The sequence below is a fragment of the Pelodiscus sinensis genome, chromosome 1, assembly GCF_049634645.1.
Source record: "Pelodiscus sinensis isolate JC-2024 chromosome 1, ASM4963464v1, whole genome shotgun sequence".
NCBI classification, from domain to species: domain Eukaryota; kingdom Metazoa; phylum Chordata; order Testudines; family Trionychidae; genus Pelodiscus; species Pelodiscus sinensis.
The window spans coordinates 209,367,258-209,389,487 of NC_134711.1; the positions used below are offsets into that span (position 1 = coordinate 209,367,258).

The 22,230-nt window shown below is 39.8% G+C and overlaps 2 protein-coding genes across 8 annotated transcripts in view; one reads left to right on the forward strand and one right to left on the reverse strand.

The window, feature by feature from the left end:
* RS1 (retinoschisin 1) overlaps window positions 1-468 on the forward strand; it is a 29,136-nt gene extending 28,668 nt beyond the window's left edge. Inside the window, exon 6 of the mRNA XM_014568634.3 lies at window positions 138-468. Coding sequence (XP_014424120.2) covers window positions 138-290 — 153 coding nt within the window. The 3' untranslated portion in view covers window positions 291-468. The remainder of the gene's footprint in view (window positions 1-137) is intronic.
* A 13,459-nt stretch (window positions 469-13,927) lies between these two features.
* The window catches only part of CDKL5 (cyclin dependent kinase like 5), a 161,354-nt gene continuing 153,051 nt past the window's right edge, over window positions 13,928-22,230 (reverse strand). For 6 of the 7 annotated variants that reach the window (XM_075913867.1, XM_075913853.1, XM_075913845.1 and 3 more), the window contains 3 exons: window positions 17,131-17,253; window positions 15,924-16,043; window positions 13,928-14,504 (listed from right to left, as the gene is read on the reverse strand). In XM_075913867.1, coding sequence (XP_075769982.1) covers window positions 14,112-14,504; window positions 15,924-16,043; window positions 17,131-17,253 — 636 coding nt within the window. In that variant the 3' untranslated portion in view covers window positions 13,928-14,111. The remainder of the gene's footprint in view (window positions 14,505-15,923; window positions 16,044-17,130; window positions 17,254-22,230) is intronic. The other variant, XM_075913860.1, reaches the window with a different exon arrangement.

Below are 22,230 nucleotides of genomic sequence, written 5' to 3' on the forward strand. Positions count from 1 at the left end.
AGCAAGTCATATTCTTGGCTTGCACACTGGTGTGCATGAAAATGGATTTTCACCTGATCTGGGGAAAGAGAAGATCTTGCTCTTTAACCCACTTTGCTGTGCACTAACCTGCCTTTTTCTTTCTTGATGTTGTGTAGGTTTTCTATGGAAACTCAGACCGATCATCCATTGTCCAGAATCTCCTGCGCCCGCCTATTGTTTCCCGCTACATCCGATTAATACCATTAGGTTGGCACGTGCGCATTGCCATCAGGATGGAGCTTCTGGAGTGCATGAGTAAATGTACTTAAAGTCCAACCACTCATGGCTTTCAAAGGGGTGTGAGGAGAATCCCTAGCAAACTGTAGAAAGACAGTAAACACAGTGATGAGGGTAGCAAAGATGGGCTCGATTCTGCCATAACAACCCACAGCCCAAGGATGTAAGTCAGAGCAGAATCTGGCCCCAGTTAGTTTTGTTGAAACTGATCCCAGGAACTGAGCTGTGCAGAAATACCTCGTTTTGTGTCTTGAAATTTTCAGTGAAAACACAGGGTCTGGGCAATGAATTGCATCTGCGCTCACCAAAGCAAGAAAATGTCGAACCTACTGCCCCCATTCCAAAGGCCAGAAGAAAATGTTTACCAAAAATATCTTCCTCTCAAGACTAATTTTTTCCCACAAGGGCTGCAGAAGATCGTACCTTTCCATTGATGCTTATCGGCCTTGCTTAGGGGAACTAAAGCCCAGCAAAGACTTAATTTTATTTTTTAAGCACCTTTGCCTATGATTTCACACAGCTCCAGTTTCTGATTATAATCTAGTTTAACTGCTAATCTCCCATTGAATAAAATTAAAAAGAAATTGTACTCTGTGTTTGCTTACAATATTTTCAAAGATTTAAAATGTACCAGTAAGAGTTTAGAGGGTTGCTTAAAATTGTATTTGGTGAATGTGATTTGAATATCTAGGTGTTTATCTGTAAATAATGAAACCAAACTTTTTGTTATATGCATTGCTTCTGCAAGTATACAGGGTAAATGCTCATCATGTAAATTAAAGGCCTTTCTGGAACTGAAAGGGATTTAATAGCATATTAAGTAATAAAGCCAAAATTATTATGGAAGTGCATTGATTTTTGAGGGAGAAATCTTAGCAAAAAGTGCACTGTTTTTATCAGGCTGTTGGGGCACTAGTTCTCATCTTAGATGGATGAATACTTCCTTTGATGCCTATTCTTAACTTATCTAACTCCCTCAAGTCCCTGATCTTGCCTCTGTCAATGGACAATCAGAAATGTACATGGTGTCACTGAGCAGCACAGTAAGAGGGAATTCTTTCCAGATGCCTTATCATCAGATTACATCAGATTGAACATAGCAGCACACACAGCTTAAAATGCTGTTATAGACTTAACAAATCGAACAAAGCATTTAATGAATTTAGTGCTCTTCACCCTAAATATTTAAACAAACTTCACTCTATGCCTCAGATATACCGTAACTATTAAACCCATTATACAGTGAGCTTGTAGCAAGACTGGGAGCCTGAATTAGTCCTAGACATCCCATGAAGTTGCATAAGGCCTTGCTCCACATGCAGATGTCAGACCAAGCAGCCAGTTCCCCCTCACAGCCTATGGGATTCTGGTGCTAACTGAGGTATGCAGAATGCAAGCATAGATGGCGATGTTTGGTTTCAAGAGTAGTGAGTGCACTGGTGTGTGCAGGGACAAAGAGAAGACCTTGTAACACACACTCATCAGTGGATTACACTAGTACCTGGATTCTGAGTCCTTTACAGGGACCTAACCAGAGGCCACTGAGCCTCCTGAACAAGTGTGTTTTACGTCAGCCAAAAGGAGTGGTACATGTCATGGCTGGGAGGGCACATCATGTGAAGAAAGTGGGATGGTGGCAAAGGGGGCTTGGTACATGATTCATTGGAACACATTGATAATAAATCAGAAGCAGGAAAAAAATGCTCCTGTGGCAAGTTTGCAGACTTCTGCTCATTTGTAACAACAGGCTAACAGCTGCAGTGCTACAGGAAACACCTTTCACCATATGCTTGTGCAGTATCCTATGTTTTCACTGGTTGCTTGCCTCCCAAGTATAATTTAAAAAAAGAAGAGCCCCGCCCCCCACCATAAAGAGAAACACCATTCATTAATACCAGGTTGGAAAGTCTTCTTTTATCATCTTTTGTATGAAGGTTTCTAACATATCTCCTGAGGTGCTCAGAGCCAAGGGGTGCACTTTCTGGAACTCCCCCTGAAGCCAAAAGGAGTGCCTTGTGCACAGCACTTACAGAACTGGTTTCTAGGGCAACAATACATTGAAGACATTGCAAATAAAATGAAATGTTGATGGGGTTTCTCTATCTGAAGTAGCCACTTCCCCCCTATTAAACTAACACTGAGAACTAAGGGGTTCTTGGCCTAGGACGCTGTAACCATTAAGTTAACAGATTGCACCTTCATTTTATCATGATGTTAAAATATCTTATTCCTCTGACTCTGAGGTTACTTCTCCCCAACTGCTGTAGCCCATGTCTACAGTAAACATGTTCTCCTCAACATCTTACCATCACCCCTCCTAATCTCATAACTCTCCCTTCTTCTGCTCCCTGCATTTAGGAAAGCTTGTCTCTCTTTTCCCAGGAGGAGTAATTCCTTCTTAATGTAGATTTTATTCAACCTCCATGGCCAGCCAAGGGAAGTGAGGGTGGGGGCAGGGGGAGGGTGAGAAACAGATGTTGAGGCTGCTGTTTTTGTTGTGGGCATGTGAATAGAGAGCTCTGAGGGAAATAGCCAGTCAGAATGGGGGAATTTATAGTGACTGGGAAGAGATTCTACACATTTGGCTCAACAGGTGAGATGGAAACATACAAACCTTGAGCTCTGATTGGCTAACAATGGCCATGAATCAGAGTACAGTGCTTTGCATATGGCCCTGTTTCCGGGGGGAGGGGGGGGGGGAGAGAGAAGAGTTATCAAGTGAACAAATGTTTAGCAAGGGCAGGGGGCAGCCTAATGTGAAATTAATTTTCAGTTACTGGTAAATAAATGAACCAGGTCTTAGTGGCCTAGAACATTGTAGTCATTAGAATAATAAATAACATCTCAAACATTTTATGGACTCTTGCTCAACTGTATAATAAAATGAAGACAGGTCAGAAGTATTATGTAGGTAGGGAGCCCCTCTGTTCAATCTCTCCTCAAAACTTACATCTCAGGCAATCAGGATTCCCTCCCTCATAAAATCAGAAATAAAGTAGCATGAATAAGCACATGCTAAATTTCCCAGCTCATTTACTTACTGCTGCACCACATCCTTTTGTTCTGTTTTCCTTTTAGCTCAGACATTTTTTGGCCTTGGGAATAGGCTTGTTTATTTTTAAATGTAAACAACAACACTAGAATTATTACTAGAGAAGGAGACACTGTCTGGTCCCAGCTTTGCTCCTTACTTGCTACATAACCTTGGGGAAGCCACTTCTGTTTCTCACCTGTAAAATAGGGATAATATTTACCTCACTGGGTGTTAACAGGTCTAATTAATTAAGTGGTCAGAAAGGACTTCTGTTGCTCCAACTCAACATGAGTGCAAAGCATTAAATTAATAATGTGTCTGAGGGTATGTCTATACTGGCAAATGTAAAGCACTGGTAGTTACCTGCACAGAGTGCTGCAGGGAAACTGCTGTTGTGTCTACACTGTGCTCGTGATGGTGGAATGCATCCACATTAGCAATGCACGGTGGTAGCTATCCCACTGTGCAACTGGCCACATTGTGCTTTGGGAAGGGTTTGCAATGCCACGAGGTAGTCAGCATCACATGATGCAGGTTTCCCAATCCCATAGCTTTATGCTGTTTTGTAAGTTCAGATAGCGACAGGAACCAATCCCTCCTGAGGTAGGAGGAGGAAGGAACATCTTAGCCCTGTCCTCTCCATCCCTGGCTCTTTGAAGGTCTCCCTCTCCCTCTCTCCCACCCACCCACCGCCCCACTCCCTGTGTCCTGGAGCAAATCAGCACAACAAGCAGGCTGTCTGAAACGGAGCTCTGAAAGAGGATACATGCATGCTGCAGGCCAAACAGATGAGTTCCGCAAACAAAGAGCCTATGGGACTTGAGGGATTATGGGCCATTTCTAGAGGCCAGTCAGAACACAACAAACAATTCAAGTATCTACACAAGTCCCCCAGCATTGTATCCAGAGCGCAGCAAACTCTACGCTTCTTGTGGAGGTGGTTTACTTGGAGCACAGCAACTGCAGAGCTAGTGAGCACTAAGTGCCTTGCCCCTGTAGACACCTCAGGAGTTACAGTGCTAGGAGCTGTTTTATTGCACAGTAATTTGCCAGTGTAGAGTTGACTTGATAACGTGACGAAAGCACAGTCAAATGAGCCAAAATACAATTATGAAAATCCAAAATATTCCTAACACAATCTTTTATTAGCATATCAGTGTCATTCTAACTCACTGACATAAGTGCCTCCAAGCACGATCAAACTAAACGGAGGCGGCAAAGACTGGAGGAAAGACTGGAGTGAGGTAGTATTGAAGAAGGAATTTGCTGGAAATGGAAATTCAGCTGGTGAGTATTGGTGACAACTTTTAAAACTCTGTCAATCATAATGGCTTTGAAATAGAAGCTGTGAGAGCATAACCTTGAAACTGCTTGCAATTTAATTAGATCGATTTTTACCTTGGGGGGCTCTAAAGTGACAAGCAAGGTCATTGTGCTGAGTGGTCAAACCAGCCCTGACTTGAGTTGCCAATTGCAAATTAGACAGTGAGTCTGCCCGAGGCCCTTGTATTGAACTACACCAGTTCTCTGAGCTAATGACCCTTCCCTCCTAATGGGTACTGGATGGAATTTTCCATTCTGGCTGTGAGAGAGGATTGAGACCACTTCAGTCTCTTTTTCAACTGCTGGGAGGGAGGAACCATGTCATTACCTCATTTCTGAGGAAGAGGGAGAGCCTATATTTCCAATCGCTTTAAGGAATGTTAGGCTTCACTCTTTCCCAGTCCTTTATGGTTACCAGGACACGTGCAGCTGAGAGAGAGAGAGAGAAGAAGTCAGTGAACAGAGTAAAACAAAATGAATCCCAGCAGTTTACTCAGGAGAGAAGGTTGTTTCTTGACTATGTAGGAAAAAGAGATGAGCAGATAAAATAGCTGGACCCCAAGAACATTGGGCGTCATGGCTATGTGGTCAATAAAAGAGGAACATAGCAAAGAAAGGTTGTAAGAACAAAGCTAAACAACAGAACTAGAGGAAATAGAAATTTCAGATAGATTTCTGGCCACTGGAAATTATGAGAGAGTTTTGGATGCTGAGCCTGTGGTACTGAATGAAATGAAAGCTACTAGAGCAGTGGTTTGTCCGCTTAAAAAATGAACCAGGCCTAGTTAAATGAAGACATCAGGCGGGGGTGACTTGTTAGCACTGACAGTGGTATTTATCACTCCAGCCATCAGGATAACTCACTACAGCCCCTCTGGGCATGACAGCATTGCAGAAACAGCATGCTCCTCTTCCTGGAGGTCACAGAGTGAGGCAAAGGGCTGAGAGAAAAGGTCTCCATTTCTCCAGAGAGCTGCATCTGACCATCCTTTGTGAGAATGAGAGCACAGGGTCTCTGACAATGATAGAGGAAGGAGAGGCTCAGAGGTCTCAGATAACTCTCCCCAAGGCAGAGGGAAACCAAAACCAAATTTAAATTACTGAGCCTCAACAGCTTGCTCAGTGCTGTACAACTAAAGAGATTATTAACTCAGCCATAAGTGGCTTACAAGTTACTGCAGACAATGTGGTGGTCATTGAATTCGCGATCTAAGGAATCTTGCAGAGTTCATTGTGTCTTTGTGGAAGAAATGTATGACAAGGAAGGAGTTCAAATCCTAGACAGAGGTGATGTGGTGTATATTTAAGGAGGTATTTAAGCAGTGAGGGCGACATGACTGTGAAGGAAGGACAGAAAGGGGGCAGGCAATTATGAAGAATAGGTGGGAAGATATGAAGGGAGAAAGGATGGGGAAGGAAAGAGAAAAGAAATATAGACAAGAAAAAAAGCAAGACCCTTCTATAATGGGCCAACAGCTTAGCAGGAGAAAGTGGAAGCAGCAATATGAAAAGTGAAATGACATGGCCAGAGGAATGGAAGAGGATGGGATGGTCAAAACTAATCATGAAGAGGACAGGCGAAAGGTAAGAGATGATCTGGCAAGAGAAAGACACTGCAGTGATATGTTGATGTTCATGCTAGGAATGTAATGCACGTATGGCATGGCAGAACCATTTAACCTATGAAGGCTCACGGGCCAGATAAAAGTATTTAGGTGCTTAAAGATGCAGATAGGCACCTAGTGAGGTTTTTAAAAACATCGAGGCCCCTAATTCCTATGGATTTCAATAAAAGTTAGGAACGTAGGCACTTTTGTAAAATCCTACTAAGCACCTGTCTCCGTTATTAGAAACCTAAATACTTAAAAAAAAAAATCTGTCTCCCACATGCCTGCTGGAATGTGACATAAGGTTCACATCTCAAGTGAGCAGAGAGAATTTTGATGAGGAAGCATAGAGAGCTAATCCATTTAAGTAGACGTCATTGGTTTCGGAGGGTCTGAGCATCGGAATGTGAAGACCCCAACAAACCCTCCAGCCTTTAACCCTTTATTCTCAGCTTAGCAAGCATTCATGAGCCTAGTGCCTGCATGGCAGAGTTCTTCTGTGGCTTCTGAGCAGGCATCCTTCAAGATCGAGCAACTTTTGGCCATTTTTTGTAACAATTGGTGAGTGGGAAACCAATGGAGACAATATGACTGGGGTTAGTACCTGTCAAGGGGCAAAGCTCCAGAAATTTTGGCCCTTTAAGGGAGAGGAAGAAAGATTTTGCTTTCCCTGTTGCAGAACACAAGCTGGGACATTAATGGATAAGATATGCTTCAAACAGAACAGTACTTCAGCATCCTTCACAGAAAACTCTGGCACAAAGATGGAAGGAATGTGTTTAAGCTCCGAACACAAAGGCCAAAATGTTTTCAGGGATCTGGTGTAATTCAAACATCTCAAATCGAGAAGAGGTCAAGAAACAAATGCATCTATTGAGGCACATTTCTGAATTCCAATCTCATTCTGCTCATTTGGATTCACGCTTTGAGCATGTAGCAGCACAGTGAAAGACTAGAGACAAGCTAATGTGTCAAAGGAAACTCCATACTTGTAGTGTGAAATGATTTCTGAGTAACATTAGCCATGAGAACCTGTTTTCTAGTGCAAAACCTGCATTTTATTAAAGACAGAGTTTGGAAGGCCCAGTCAAAAATACATTGTGCTCAGTAAAAATTAACCATTTCCATGCTGATAATTAAGGTTACCACAAGATAGTTTTCTCTTTTATAATATTTACAGCAACAATAGAAATTGTACATAAGTTAAGAATGGAATACATGCCCAAAAATAATAGATACGATGTACCAACAACATGATACAAAGAGCTGTATATAAACACTTTACACATGGTTTATTAACTTGTGTGAAGTCTTCTTTAAATAGCCAGCACATTTTAAAATCAGTTGTATTCAAGAATTAAAAAGTTTAACACCACATCACATCCCTTCCACAACAGAAAGTATGGTAGGTTTAAAAGTTTGTGCGTTTTAGAATATCTAATAGCTGCTAATCGAAGTGGGTAATTCTTTACCAATAAATTTGGAAGTTTGGAAAAACTACCTCCACAATCTCTTATACTTTTAGTATAGCCCTTTCTGCAAGGTGGTGAAAAATATTATCAAGTTCTCAAAGCTTTGTTCTTTGGCCATGCCATTTCCTTTGAAACCACACAATTTAATATTTGACAGTGGAGATCTAAGCAGTTCTGAATGATTTTCTTCATGGATTAACCTGATTTACAAATGCTTCAATGGAATTTCCTATAACATTACACTTTCAGGGAGGATTTCGGTTCATGATCATTATTCCACATAATCCAAATTTATAGGTTAGAAATTACTCCTTTTAATGAGACATGTCCTTTCATATGGTGCACCTAAAATAGGACTACTAAAATACCTTGCTGGGGGAGACAGAAAGCTGAGAACACAACCTATGCTTCAGGCTTCTTTTACTAAACCTTGCTATAAATCAGATGGCAGACTATCTCAAGTGATTATACCAAAAACTTCAGCTGCAATAGATTTGCAGAAATTCATATTCTGTGCTGTGGACATACTTTGGCAACTGAGATTTAATGAATCAGTTACTGTGAGCTGCCATTCCCAGACCTGTACATTTTTGATGCCACCCTCTATTTCTGAGGTTTTCCTCAGACTGGACCTAGACAAACAAGGCCCTGTAAAAGCTTAGTCTGGGTGCTTGTTCTATTGTATTCTAACACATAATAGGGATGGGGTTTTTTTGTAGTTGGGCAGAGGTAACTGGGACTGAGAAGATTTCTTCCTCAGATGAAGTGAAAAACTAAACTGAAGAAAATCCTGAGCAAGTCTAAGGATAGCTGTCTCTGTGTAGAACAGCAAACCAGGGTGGAGTAATAGATAAGGCCTCTATCTCCCTGATAATCTGCACTAGAGCAATAGCAAAGAACAAGGCAACTTCAATATTTGAAAACTACATGGAAATAAACGGAGAGCACTAAGGGAAGACTGAAAGGCAGTGCAAGGTGACAAGATTTTATTAGAGGAGCTGATCTGGCTTAGAGGGTTTTAGAAGCATGTCCAGATGAAGGCTTACTGAAGCTCTGTTATTAGGCGCCTAAAACCACATAACTCTCCTATGCTAAAGTGTAAAATGGAATAATTTATGGATATTTTTCTGTAAAAACTACATGCTACAAGTCAATGGTAAACTGAGGGCTAACTAAGCAAACCGTGACCACATTCTGCAAGAGAGAGGAGGTAGATCAATTTGTAGGGAGGACAGGAAAGGTCCAGAGCTACTTCCCTGATCTCTTAAGCCTGTTAAGCCATCAACTCCATATTTGGTCTCCTGGGCTGACACACCAAAAGTCACATTCGTCTGGCTACATGTTTTGAATTACATTCAGAAGGGTTGGGATTGAACACAGTATATTGAATTAATGGAGGGAGAGCATCCAAATGGACAACACAAAGATGGCTGATCTTACAACCGATCTTGTGCGTATTAGGTTAGGTCCTCTTGATGCAACCAACTGACTGAACACAAGATACCCTTGATCATGAACAACAGCCATGTGGAACTAAGTGCAGGTAAACTATAACCTAAATTTATCAAATTTCTATCTTATACATACAGGGGGGGTTAACGCAGGCCACTCAGCTAAAGATTTTCCATTTATAGATAGTCTTCCCCCAAAAATTTTGCTTGTGATTTGGCTGATGTTTGGTCAGAGAAAATCTTTGCAGTTCTCTCAACATCTGACACAACAAGACTTTATGCAACAATACTCCTTTACTGGAAAATTGCTCCTTAAATATCCCAAAGGCTAGCAGTTGTTAAATGGCTTTTCTCCTCATTCACTGCAAACCGCAATTTATGAAGTGGTCAACATTATGACAGAGACAGACAAAGGAAATTGTAAGGGGGAAAGGCACCTGTACCGACACTAGTATCCTGACTGAAGGATATTTTAGAAATGGTTAAATACGGCACTTTACCTTTCTTAACATCTCCTGTCATACTCCCTTCACTGTACACACTAGGCCTATTTACATCAACTCTACAACAGCAAAGCTGTGTGACAGACAGAGTGGTCCCCTTTTTGGATGTATGCAGTCTGCCAAGAGACAATGAAGAAGTTAAAATGAATGTTCACAACCTACACAAATATTGCAAAACATCATTATGGCTATTCAGAATATTTCTTGTGGGACTGACTTACTGGGAGTCATGTTTCTCATAGCTCTACTCTCTCACACACAGTTAGAATTCTATATTATTCATTTGACGTACAAAAATTTAAAACCTGACATCCAAATTGTTTTAGGACCATGAACAACTGCAACCAGAATAGGAGCCCAATTGACTTGCTATCTCGTGATCACCCTTAAAAGATAGCCAATTTTACTTTAGATAAGCAATAACATCTCCAACATTAGTTAAGTTCCATTGCTCCAATTATAAGCAATGCCTAAATACTGTAGATTATTTAGGACAAGCAGCAAAGTTTTAAGGATGACCACTACAATATAATAAACTCACACTTGTAAGAACTTGTGAGGAAAATAAAAATCTAGTCATTATTTTGTGGCTTTTCAAACTTCTATGATCAGATGATCTTTCATAGGGACCCATCTGAACCACCAAATAGCGGCCAAAAAGTCTCCAGCCTCTGCAATACCACCAGTCCTCCTCTTCAAAGCATAACCCACCTTTCTTTCCAGAAACCTGTGTGAGAAAGGAAGGCAACAGTTCTGCACGTTATCTGAGGATGAATCGATCTGATGCCTGTCTTTACATTGATCTAAGAGAATGGTGGTCTATAATCATGCATTAAAATGCAGAGACTTTAGCACCCATACATCCAGTTTTTAAGTCTGGGTCTGATCTGGCAACAGGAATCAGAGTTTAATGTTGGTCCCGAGCTCTGTGGTTTAGAACATTTTTAGAGTTGCAGGTTGACTTTCTGAAGCAGGGAGTGCTACTCACTGTTCTTCTCCCACCATAACCTCTGCTAGCACTCGGAACAGTGATGGTGCTCTCCAGAGAACCTTTGAGTGTGCTGGTGGAGCAAAATTCCATTTGCTCTGAATATATACTTCCCTCCTCCCACAAAGGTGAGTACTATATAATTAATTTTTTCATTATGGTCAAAAGGACAAAAAAAAATCTGTGCACTTATGTTAGCAAATTTTCATAATAGATGTGAAAAGCTTGTTTGAAGTTAATGTTTAAATTTTAATTAAAAAGAGGTCAAAGTGCCTATTTTTCAGTTTACAAGAGCCAAACTCAGAGGCAAGTTTAGACAGCATGAGTTGTATAAATGACCCTAATTAATTCCTGTGAGCTTGTTTCTTTTATGTTCTCATTAGTAACACCATCATAAGGCAAAACAAATTGGCAAGGAAAAGGAAACTTAAACCCTAATTTAGCTACTTTATTCTTAGTAAATTCACTAAATATATAACAAAGTTAGACCTAGAGACCAGTAATCTCGGCAAAAAACAAAGCTCATACTTGAAAAATCACTTGTGCTATAATAAGCTTTTCTCTACTCTAGAGCTAGCAAATCTGAGTTATCCTGACAAGATTCCTTTGGGAGCCTTAGCCAAATTGTATTCGCAATACACCAACTGTTGGAAATTTAGGCCCAAGTTAAAAATATAGGAACATTTATACCAATACCAGTTTGCAAAGTGACAAATTCACTTTCTTTCAAACCAGAAGGAAGAGAATTACATACATTCAACACAGTTTGCTGATGTTTTAATTTATCAAGGTTTGTAGATATTTCTACGGAGGAAACGGCAGTACAGGATAGAGAGCTCTCACACATTTGGACCTCTCAATAATCTGTATGTTTTTTGAATCATACTCAAAGCTGCAATAAGTATTTTAAAAGACTGACAGGACACAGTAATCTCTCTGATTTAGCTTATTGCATACTGAGAGGAAATCCACTCGAGGCTTCTATTTCTTCCTATAAATCTGCCTAATGGCCCAATGTGATTATACAAGTGTGAAGGCCTTACCAACAAGGTAAGGAGCCTTTTAGAGGCAAAATGAAAGCGATGTATTATTTAATGAAAAAAGAAATTATTATCGGACTAAAGAGCCAACCCTGGACACTACCAATCTTACAGACAGACATACAATACTGCTTAGAGCCCCACTCTCAAATTAGAAACTGCATTTTTGTCTACTGAGCTTATAAATGACATTAAAAGCATCCTTTCACACCCACCACATGAATATTATATATAATATATAGTGTTTATATATTACATATATCATATTAAAATCTGGGGGAAAAAACACATGCACATTTCTTTCAGGCAGCTAAGAAATCAAGAATTTTTGCTTTGTAGCTTGTTAAACTTGTTACCATTTTTCTTGTACTGTGCAAACCTGAAACAACACGTCATACTGTCTCCTAAGAGCCAGATTTGCAAATATTGGTGTCAATTGTGTTTAATGCTCCCTCCTTTCGCACTATTAAATGAAATTGGAACTCCAAATGTTCCTAGATGGCTATTTTTGCATTTATATCAGTGGCTGAATTATGACATTCATGCTTAGGTTCACTTCTTTTTGGAAAGGAGAGAATATCTTTAAGTACAATTAATATACATTATGTGGATAACAGGCAGAAAAGTGAGCTACATTGTAGACTAATAGGAAAGTTGGACAAGTGAGTTTAAACATGAGAAAAAATGTATTGTTCTGACACTACAGCCTGATGCTCCTCTCACCTACACCAAATTTACTCTAGTGTAATTTTTTTTTACTTTTTCAGTGGACTTACTCCTGATTTATGCTACTGTGAGAGGGAAATCAGGCCCTGCATTTGCTACACTTAAAAAAATCCATGGTTTTAAAGGCAATCTTTTTGCTTTTCATAATATTCTACAGGAGACAGAAATCTCACATCTAATATTCTGTAGAAACTGGAAACTGACTGTGAATGGGAATATTCTGATAGCAAGCTTTAGGGAGAAATTAAGTTGTCTGGCACCATTTCCACCTCTATTTGAATATCATTATTTTAGTAGTTTTCAGTATATCCTGAAACAGGAAGAAAAAAGTGCAAGAGCATTTTAAATTTTAATACAAGATTTATCTTTCTAGATAGACTTTTAAATGAAGTGTAAAATACATATATATATATATGCATAAAAGCTTATAACATGATTTGCAGTGTAATGCTATGTATGTCACTACTTTTGTATGTCACTTGCAACTCACGCTATATTTCTTTGGTCTTCACCCCTATTATTGAAGTGGAAGAGCATCTGCTTCAGCCTGTGGCAAAGAGGCACTTTCTGCCTTTACAGAAAGATAAGTGATACCAAGATTTCTGTTCTTTTGATGCAGATGCACAACTCCCATTCACACTAATGGGAAAGCTAAGTGCACATGTAGGGGAGAATATACCACATTCAGATTACTGCACAGATCCGTAGTCTATTACATTCAGCCGTTACCTCCAAAAAACAGCCAATACAAAGTTTTGAACTAAATATTACACTTTCGGTGGCTACCAATAGTAATGCCTATAGTACTGCGCTCTAATAGCTGAGCAAGATTCATACTGTTACAGTCACACTTATATCCACATTCAACTCCCTTTTATTAGAAGTATAATACTGCACTTTATATCACAAATGTATAAAAATATGGCAGATAGTGTCATAACAATACTTTTCTTTTAAATGAGTATATTTTAAAAAAACAGACAGTTATTTACCATTTATTTTTATATATATATATATGTATATATATATATACACACATATGTATTTATATATAGAATAAAATACTCCTGATGCAATATATAAATGTTACTGTTAGTTTTTATAGAAACTACGGTAGCTGTTGCACTGCTTCACAATGTTTCAAACAGCTCAAAATAACTTTACATTGTAACATAAGATGTGATTATAACAGTACAATATTAGTTCATCATAAATAAATATTACAAATCCTATCAAATATGGAAGTTTAAAAAACAAAATTAAGACATACAATTCAACTCCAACCCTTCACAGGGATACTTGTACCACATAAACCCCACTGTTTTAACTAGGCAGTAAAATATGTAGTAAGGGCATAGGTCTAGACACTAATTTTTCACCCCTTGAAGTGCCAGTATATACTCAAACTCTCCCAGCTTTCAGAGATGTGCACTGAGCTGGAATGTAAATGAGAGAAAATGGCAGCACATTTCTTCTCCCTGAACTGCACACTCTATCATCCAATGAGATTTCTGATGACTGGTAATTAATAATTCATCTTGTTTTACTGTGTGATCCCTGACTGTCAGTGTGGTGCCAACAGTATAGCCCCACAGGTACATATTGCACACTTTTATAAAAGCGGAAAATACAGTCTTACTGTCACTGGCACCACCGCCATACTCTCCACTCCAATTCCTGTGGTAACTGGGGTACCATCTGGAGTACCATTACAAGGCCGTCTCTTTTAAATCATTCAGATTTGGCATTCGGGATCGGTTTGTTCGGCTATACGTGGGCCCATTCTGTCCGCTCTTGGAAGGCAGTTGATCAGAGTACGAAGTCCCGTCACTAGCACTCCTGTTCACTGGTGAGACATGCCAACTTGGTTCTATCTGGCTTGGTATCTGAAGTGTCGGTCTGCCTTTTGATTGGGCCTCCTGTCGCACATTGCTGCTGCTGCTGCTACTGGAAGTTTGACTTATGGGGTGAATTCGCACTTCAGAAAAAGAAGCTTTGGCAGGCTGAGCTGGTAAGGGCTGGAAGCGGGATTCAGAGGGGATAGAATGATTTGAGGAGGAGGAGAGATGTAACAGTTTCCGAAGGGATTTTAAAGGTTGGCTCTGAAAGAGAAAGAATGAGGAAAACACTTGGTCTTATGCCCTGCTGCAATACTAGCTTTTGTAGGAAAACTAGCTGTTTTGGGCATGTCTTAAACGGAACCAATTTAACTTTTAAAAAAAAAAGTCAGGAGTTCATCTCTTCTCCTGTTCACTAACTCTGAATATTTAATTTCAATTCACTGACCAGCATTCATTGTGCAGGAATATGTAAATACATAAAGTTCTTGGTGATTATGATCAGTAAGTACTATTGCTGCCAGTGCATCTGAAAGAAAAACTTCTGTTCCACCAATTATTTTTTAAAAACAGGGCAACTGAAATGAAGTTTTCCTGTTTCGTTTTGAAACTCTAGGGGAATGTCTACTAAGTGCACAGTTCACAGCAAAATGGGATGTAAGGTTACCCCACACATGAAGGCTGTGTCTAGACTGGCAAGTTTTTCCGCAAAAGCAATTGCTTTTGCGGAAAAACTTGTGAGCTATCTACACTGGCTGCTTGAATTTCCGCAAGAACACTGACGATCTCATGTAAGAAATCAGTGCTTCTTGCGGAAATACTGTGCTGCTCCCATTGGGGCAAAAGTCCTTTTGTGCAAAAGGGCCAGTGTAGACAGCACAGATTTGTTTTCTGCAAAAAAGCCCTGATGGCAAAAATGGCGATTGGGGCTTTTTTGCACAAAAGTGCATCTAGATTGGCACGGACGCTTTTCCGCAAAAAGTGCTTTTGCGGAAAAGCATCCGTGCCAATCTAGATGCTCTTTTCCGCAAATGCTTTTAACAGAAAACTTTTCTGTTAAAAGCATTTGCGGAAAATCATGCCAGTCTAGACGTAACCTAAGTGTCCACGTGAATGCTGCTACTGTGTACTAAAAATTTGATAGTGAGCTTTGATTCACTCTTATTTCAAAGTGAAGTGGATTGAAGAGAGCTTTCAGTGCACAGCAGGATGGTTCAAAAAGACACACAGTGCACAGCAGGGTAGCATAGGGTAGATTTACACCACAGCTTCCCTCAAACTAAATGGGCATGTAGTCATGCTCAAATATTGTACTCCATTTTTGTTTAAAGCATCTCTAATGCAATAACATAATCAAAGCTTTGGCAACTTCCAAGATGGACACATCCAGGGACTATTATGGCTTCCATTTTGGTAGGTACCTTTGTCACACTTATACTCCTACTGGAACTATCTTGAATTAAAAGTTTGGGGGTGGGGAGGACTGTTTGTGATGTCCTTTCAACAGATGATATGTACTGTATGTTTCATGTCCCTTACTTCTCAAAGAACTTCTCAGAATGGTAGTCACATGGCTGAGAAGCAAGTGGAGGAAAATGTCAAATGAACTTTTTCTGTCACTGCAGAAAAAGCCTGTCAAGACACTATAGTGAGAAGGTGTAGGGAACAGAAAATGTCACTTACATGAGTCTGGATTTCTGTCATCTTCTCAGGATGCCAATCCTTCGGCCTGCCGCTCTGGAGATTGGAAGAGTGAATGGCTTTCTGAATTGCCAAGAGATCCTGACCATCACTGCCAGGCATCTGCAACATAATAGTGAACAGGGGATTTCAGTAGGTCCCTAAGAACAGGTGTAGAAATCACCCGCATTCCTAGTTAATTATACAATGCAGGTGAAGCCCAGTAATACAGCTGAGTTGCAATGTCTCCTCAATATTTCCCCCCATATTAAATAATAATATTTGTGGATATCATGCAGATTTGTTATAGCCTCAACCCTTAAAGCAATCCCATGCTGTTAGTTGCTGGAAGAGAGAGCATTTAAAAAGACTACAAAAAGAATTGCTGCACCTTATCATCATTTCAATAGCATTCCATATTGCAGTTAAGACCGTGGGCCAGTTCTGTAAAGCCAAATTTTGCCCTGGATAAAAATAGATCAAAACTGTATTCCACTGGGTATGTTGCTAAGTCTTGCTACTACAAATGTATGGGAATCCTATACTCAAGTTCAACTATGTGTGTCTCTGTAAAACTTGAGGATGAAGAAAAATGTAAAGATTTAAATATATTATAGGGATTGACCTCATATCACAATTCCATGGAATGACAGACAAACACAAAACAAGACAACCAAAATTTGCTCTCGTTTAAAAAAGGCCACAAATAACAACTAGAACAAAGAAAAATCCAGTAGCAACACAAGCTAATAAAAACTGATCTTTCACTGAGCCTGCAGTTACAGTAGTTGAATAATTAAATTTGGACATAAGAGAATAATCTGTAAACAAAATATAAATACAATTTATAAGCCAAATTATTTTAAAGGTTTTTTTTACTAATCAAACAAAAGAGGAAAGTCCTCTATTTTAAAGTGCACCTGCTTTCTGAGAATGTGTCTTCTTTATTTAGTCCCAAACTCTTCCTCCTCTTTTAGTAACTGAATATATTATATTTTGAGTATGTCTCAGATGACTCAATTATGAATCCTTTGTATTAATTTTATCCTGATAGGACTGCTGATTGTATTTGAATTTATGGAACTGGTCCAAGATACTTAACAGGCTTAAAGAGAATGTGACTCCATGAAAATATAATACATGCTGATGTATTCAGTAAAACAAGTTTACTGGTGCGTTTTTCAGTGCTACTGTACTTAAAAATTAATACCATGGGTAGAGTGACTACAGGAAGCTTTTTCAAAGAAGAACTATGCTTTAAATGATTCTTTGAATTAAAAAGAGGAAAGAGGGATTTCTTGATGCTTGGATTGTCCCCGTTGGTTGGTTCTATCTGCAATATAAGATATAAAAACTAAATGCATAGATAGTGCTTCAATTAAAAGATGTGTCCTTGCTATATTCATGCATGAATGTTACTTTTAAATATGAACAATAACTAACATAGATCCTATACTTTCTGAAAAAAAAATCAAATTGATTGTTATTCTGAAGAAAAGGATGCAGGAATACCTGGTATCAATAAACCTCTCTACATAGGTAAAGAATGTACAAATAATAATGAATGTGTCTGTCTACTTTCACACTGATCCTTAATTGCATCTACAGAGCCTGATCCAAATGTTATTCAAATCAATTCTTTTAAAAGTCCTATTAATGTCAATAGACTTTGGTTCAAACCAATAATTGTGGTGATGTTTTAATAGCAGAAATATTACTAGAGAAATTTGCCTGCTCTTGTGAAATTGTACATAATATTTATTCTTCAGATACATGATTAATAATAGTAATATGTATAACTATTTTAAAAATAAACAAAAGCATTAACATTCCTAATTTGTCTAAAAAGTGTTTGGGGCCTCAAATCCAGGTTTGAATGAAAAAATATATTTACAGTTGCATCACTGGCTTTTTTTTAAATGTTTTTTTAATGTAGGAGAATGAGCCGCCTTGAATATTTTAAATAGAAAGGCGGGGGTAAAAATATTTAAATAAATAAATAAATAAATAAATTAGGGATGTAAAATTTCAATTATTTGGCTATTTGATTAGTTGAGAAGGGCGCTTTCCCCTTTGAAGTCTAGCAACAGCCCCAGGGCTCTTGCTATACTTAAAAGGGAAAGCGCTGCGAGAAGCACGGGGCCAGCACAGGAATCAAGTAGTCCTGTGCTCCCTGCAGCATTTCAAAGTGGCAGTCTCCAACTGACCCTGGGCTCCACGAGGCACTGCCGCTTTGAAATGCCACAGGGAGCCTGGTGTCAGGCTGTATGCGGCGTTTCAAAGCAGCAGTGTGGCATAGAGCCTGGGATCAGCGGGGAGTCCCTGCTGCATGCGGTGCTGCCGCTTTTAAATGCTGCATGCAGCCTGGGCCAGCTGGAAACTCCCAGCTAATACCAGGCTGCACATAGCATTTCAAAGCGTCAGTGCTGCATGGAGCCCTGGGTCTGGCCCCAGGCTCCATGCGGTGCTGATTCTTTGAAGTACCCCCTATTCCACCCCCCTTGCTGTCTCATTCTGATAGAGCAGCAAGTGGGGGGAAGTGACTAGCCAACTAGCCTGTCGATTAGTCGTTCGCATTCCTAATAAGAATGAAACCAGATGTCATGGCAGTGAGTAAAATTGTGGTGATGTTTTAATAGCAGAAATATTACTAGAGAAATTTGCCTGCTCTTGTGAAATTGTACATAATATTTATTCTTCAGATACATGATTAATAATAGTTATATGTATAACTATTTTAAAAATAAACAAAAGCATTAACATTCCTAATTTGTCTAAAAAGTGTTTGGGGCCTCAAATCCAGATTTGAAAAAAATATATATATTCACAGTTGCATCACTGGCTTCTTTTTAAATGTTTTTTTAATGTAGGAGAATATTTTAAATAGAAAGGCGGGGGTAAAAATATCCACTGTCAAAAATCACAATTGGGACATATTTCATCCTTAATGGAAATTTGTAAAATATGTGCAGTATTATTTTGCCTCTAAAGAAAACTTGACAGTGTAATATTTTAGACTGTATGAAATTAATTCACAGAAAGACGGGCATATTGGTGAAATTTAATGTTTTTAAACAGTGCAGCTTGTAGTTTCTAGGTAGAAATTGTATAAATTAAGGGAAAAAATCATTGACTGACTTAGTTACTTTAAAATATTGTGGTCTGAAGATTCACACTATTTGTAACTCAGCATATTCTGCTGAAAACAAATGATTACTATGAAGGATGGTTATGTGTAACTGGCTTTCTTAGAGTGCATTATTTCTTTAGAGCCACACCATGGAGGATGTGCCATAAAGCTGCAAGATCAGGGTCCAGCTGGAAAGCAGTGTTGAGACGAAGGATGTTAAAGAATAGTTGACTAGTCGACTAATGGAGAAGCAAATGTTTATTAGATAGTCAGTTGACTAGTCGATTCCCCCCCTTGCTGCCTGTATCAGATAAAGGCAGAACAGCAGGGCGGGGGAGAGGGGGAAGAGAAGAGGGGATACTTGAAAGCAGTAGTGCTGCACAGCTGATCCCGGCATCAGCTGTGTAGCACTAACCCTTTGAAATGCCATTTCAGTGCTTCAAACCAGCAGAGCCCAGAGTCAGCAGGGCTCCCCAGCTGACCCCAGGCTCCATAAGGGCGCTTCCACTTTGAAATGCAATCAATATATGAGGATATACCTAACTGGAAGGGACCTTGAGAAGTCATTGAATCCAGTCCCCCTGCCCTCATGGCAAGACCAGTACCATCCCTGACAGACTTGCCCCAGATCCCTAAGTGGCCCCCTCAAGGATTGAACTAACAACCCGGGGTTTAGCAGGCCAATGCTCAAACCACTGAGCTCTCTCTCTCTCCACTGTGGACTCTTGTACATTTCAAAGCTGGCATGCTCATGTGCAGCCCGAGGCCAGCAGGACTTTTCGCTGGCCCTGGGGTGCACACAGAGTTCCACATTACTCCTTTGAAATGTACAAGAGCTGGCTCTAGCACTCGGAAGACAGGATAAGGGATGCCCGGAAGGTAGGTGGAGTGGGTTCTGGAGTGGCCTAGGGAATAGGGCATTTGAGGTGGAGCTGGCTCTAGCATTCGGGGGCTCTTGTACATTTCAAAGGAGGAATGCGAAGTGCCTACCAACTAGTTGAATAGTCAATGGAAATTCCATCTTCTACTTGACTAGTAAATTAACCGCTAGTTAACATCCTTAGTTGAGACTACATACAATTCCTTGTGTGACTCAAAATGTTTGACTATAGGTCATGGAAAGAGCCACAGCAGCTTTAATCATCTTCCGGTCCTTTTTGCTATAGCAGGAATGGATGGCAAGCAAGAGGGAAAGGAGAGTGGGTGGAAATAGCTCTGCAGAGACATTCTCTCTGTGAGATCCCCAATAATAGGCAAAAAACCTTCCTTACTCCTTCAAGAATTGCCTCTAGAAATCCCTACCCTTGGGAACTCTCTGCAGGAGAAAGGGCCAGGAACTGTATCTAAATCAAAGAAGAGCACCTCAGACTGACTAGTATCCACTCATAACCTGAGATTATGTAGACTCCTATTACAGACACAGAAGCAGTAATTGGAGAGATCCTGATTTGTAGAGCCCTGCAAATCTGTGAATATCTGCTTTATATTTATGGGTATCCGCATGTGTGGATGTGGACACAGATATCCATGACTCATTGCAGATGCAGATGAGGATACACATTTTGTATCTGCACAGTACTGGTCTGTTGAGACAGATGTCTGAGATGATTTCCCACTGCTTTAAACAGAGTGGCACAGTGCACAGTGCCTCCATGAGTTCACTGTCAGAAGAAACTGAGTGCACCAATACAAGGGATCCAACAATGCCAAGAGATCCAGGGTACAGATATTGACTGGGACTGTCATAGCTTCAATGCTTCTCTATTGGAGCCAAAGATCCAGTTAGTGTCAATAGGTCCCCAGACCAGGATTTATGGCTCTTAACTGATACTGGCTCCAAATCTGTGCCACTTCTTATTAAGAATAGAGGAATAAGCACTCTAAGACTTGTTGACCCAGGGACTTTGACTTTTTGGTGCTCTTAGATTAAAAGTTTCTTGCTATTTTTTTGACTGCTTTGCATAAGGTGCATTCTGATCCATACTGTATGAACGCCTGCACAGAACGTGGTCTGGTGGACTACGTTTATCTGATAGGTTTTCAAGGTCTCTAACATGAACATGAGGTTGAGACACCACTCCTTGTGACAGATCAAACCAAAATAGGGTAGAATTTGTGTAAATTCATCATATCCTTGGGAAATACCCCTCCATGAGCCAATGTGCTCATACATCATAAACTTCTTAATGCCATAATCCAACTCATTAGATCTAGATATTTTACCTGGGTATGCAATGCAACAGTTCAGCTTTTAACTAGACAACAGAGCAGACATGAATATTTTCAGACCCATGCAAATATACAAATAGCATATACAAATAGCTTGGAAACACACATCAGCACATATCTAACCAGCCTTCGTCAATACTAACACTCATTTATGGAAAGGGAGATTAAAGAAGTTTACTTGTTGTTTTGAAATTGCAGCTAACATATAAACTAGATAAACAGATAATAGGGACAGTGGACAGGTAGTGCAATGTGAATTAATCAAATACATATTCAGAAACCTGTAACTATAAAGGAACTGCGGGCATTTGTGGGAAGAATCCTTTATATAAACTTGAGCCACGATCCTAAGAAGTGCATACTGTAAATAGACCCAATAGTCACTTACTTTCTCTGAGGAGTGCACTACCAAGAGTACTGATGTGCCAAGTCAGAATTCAATGGAGAAATTATATGGTACCTGCTGATACCATATTACTGCTAAAATCATGTGAACTTCCCTTTCTCCCACATGATGATATCTAAAACTGCTGGCCTCTCTTTGTGTGTTGATGATAACAGGCCAGTTTCTCCCATCACTCACTAAACCATGATGATTCCAATAAAGGCAACAATGTTGACAAAAATAAATACCGCTGTGCATGAGAGAAAAATCAAACTTAGTGTCCCACTTCAAAATGTTATTTATGCATTACACTGCTGATTCTGGAGCCAAAACAGCATGGAGATAAAAGAGGTTGTGGTGAAAAATACTCAGACATAAGATTACTGTAGTTGTTGCAACCAACTAGATTCAACTAGAGATGGGAACAACTAGTTGACTATCCAATAAGCAAATGCTAATCGGATAGCTGACATGCTAGTTGACTAGTCGCTTCCCCCCCTCGCTGCCTCCATCAGAAAGGAGCAGCAAGGGTTGGAGGTGGGGGGAGGGAGAGAATGGCGTACTTC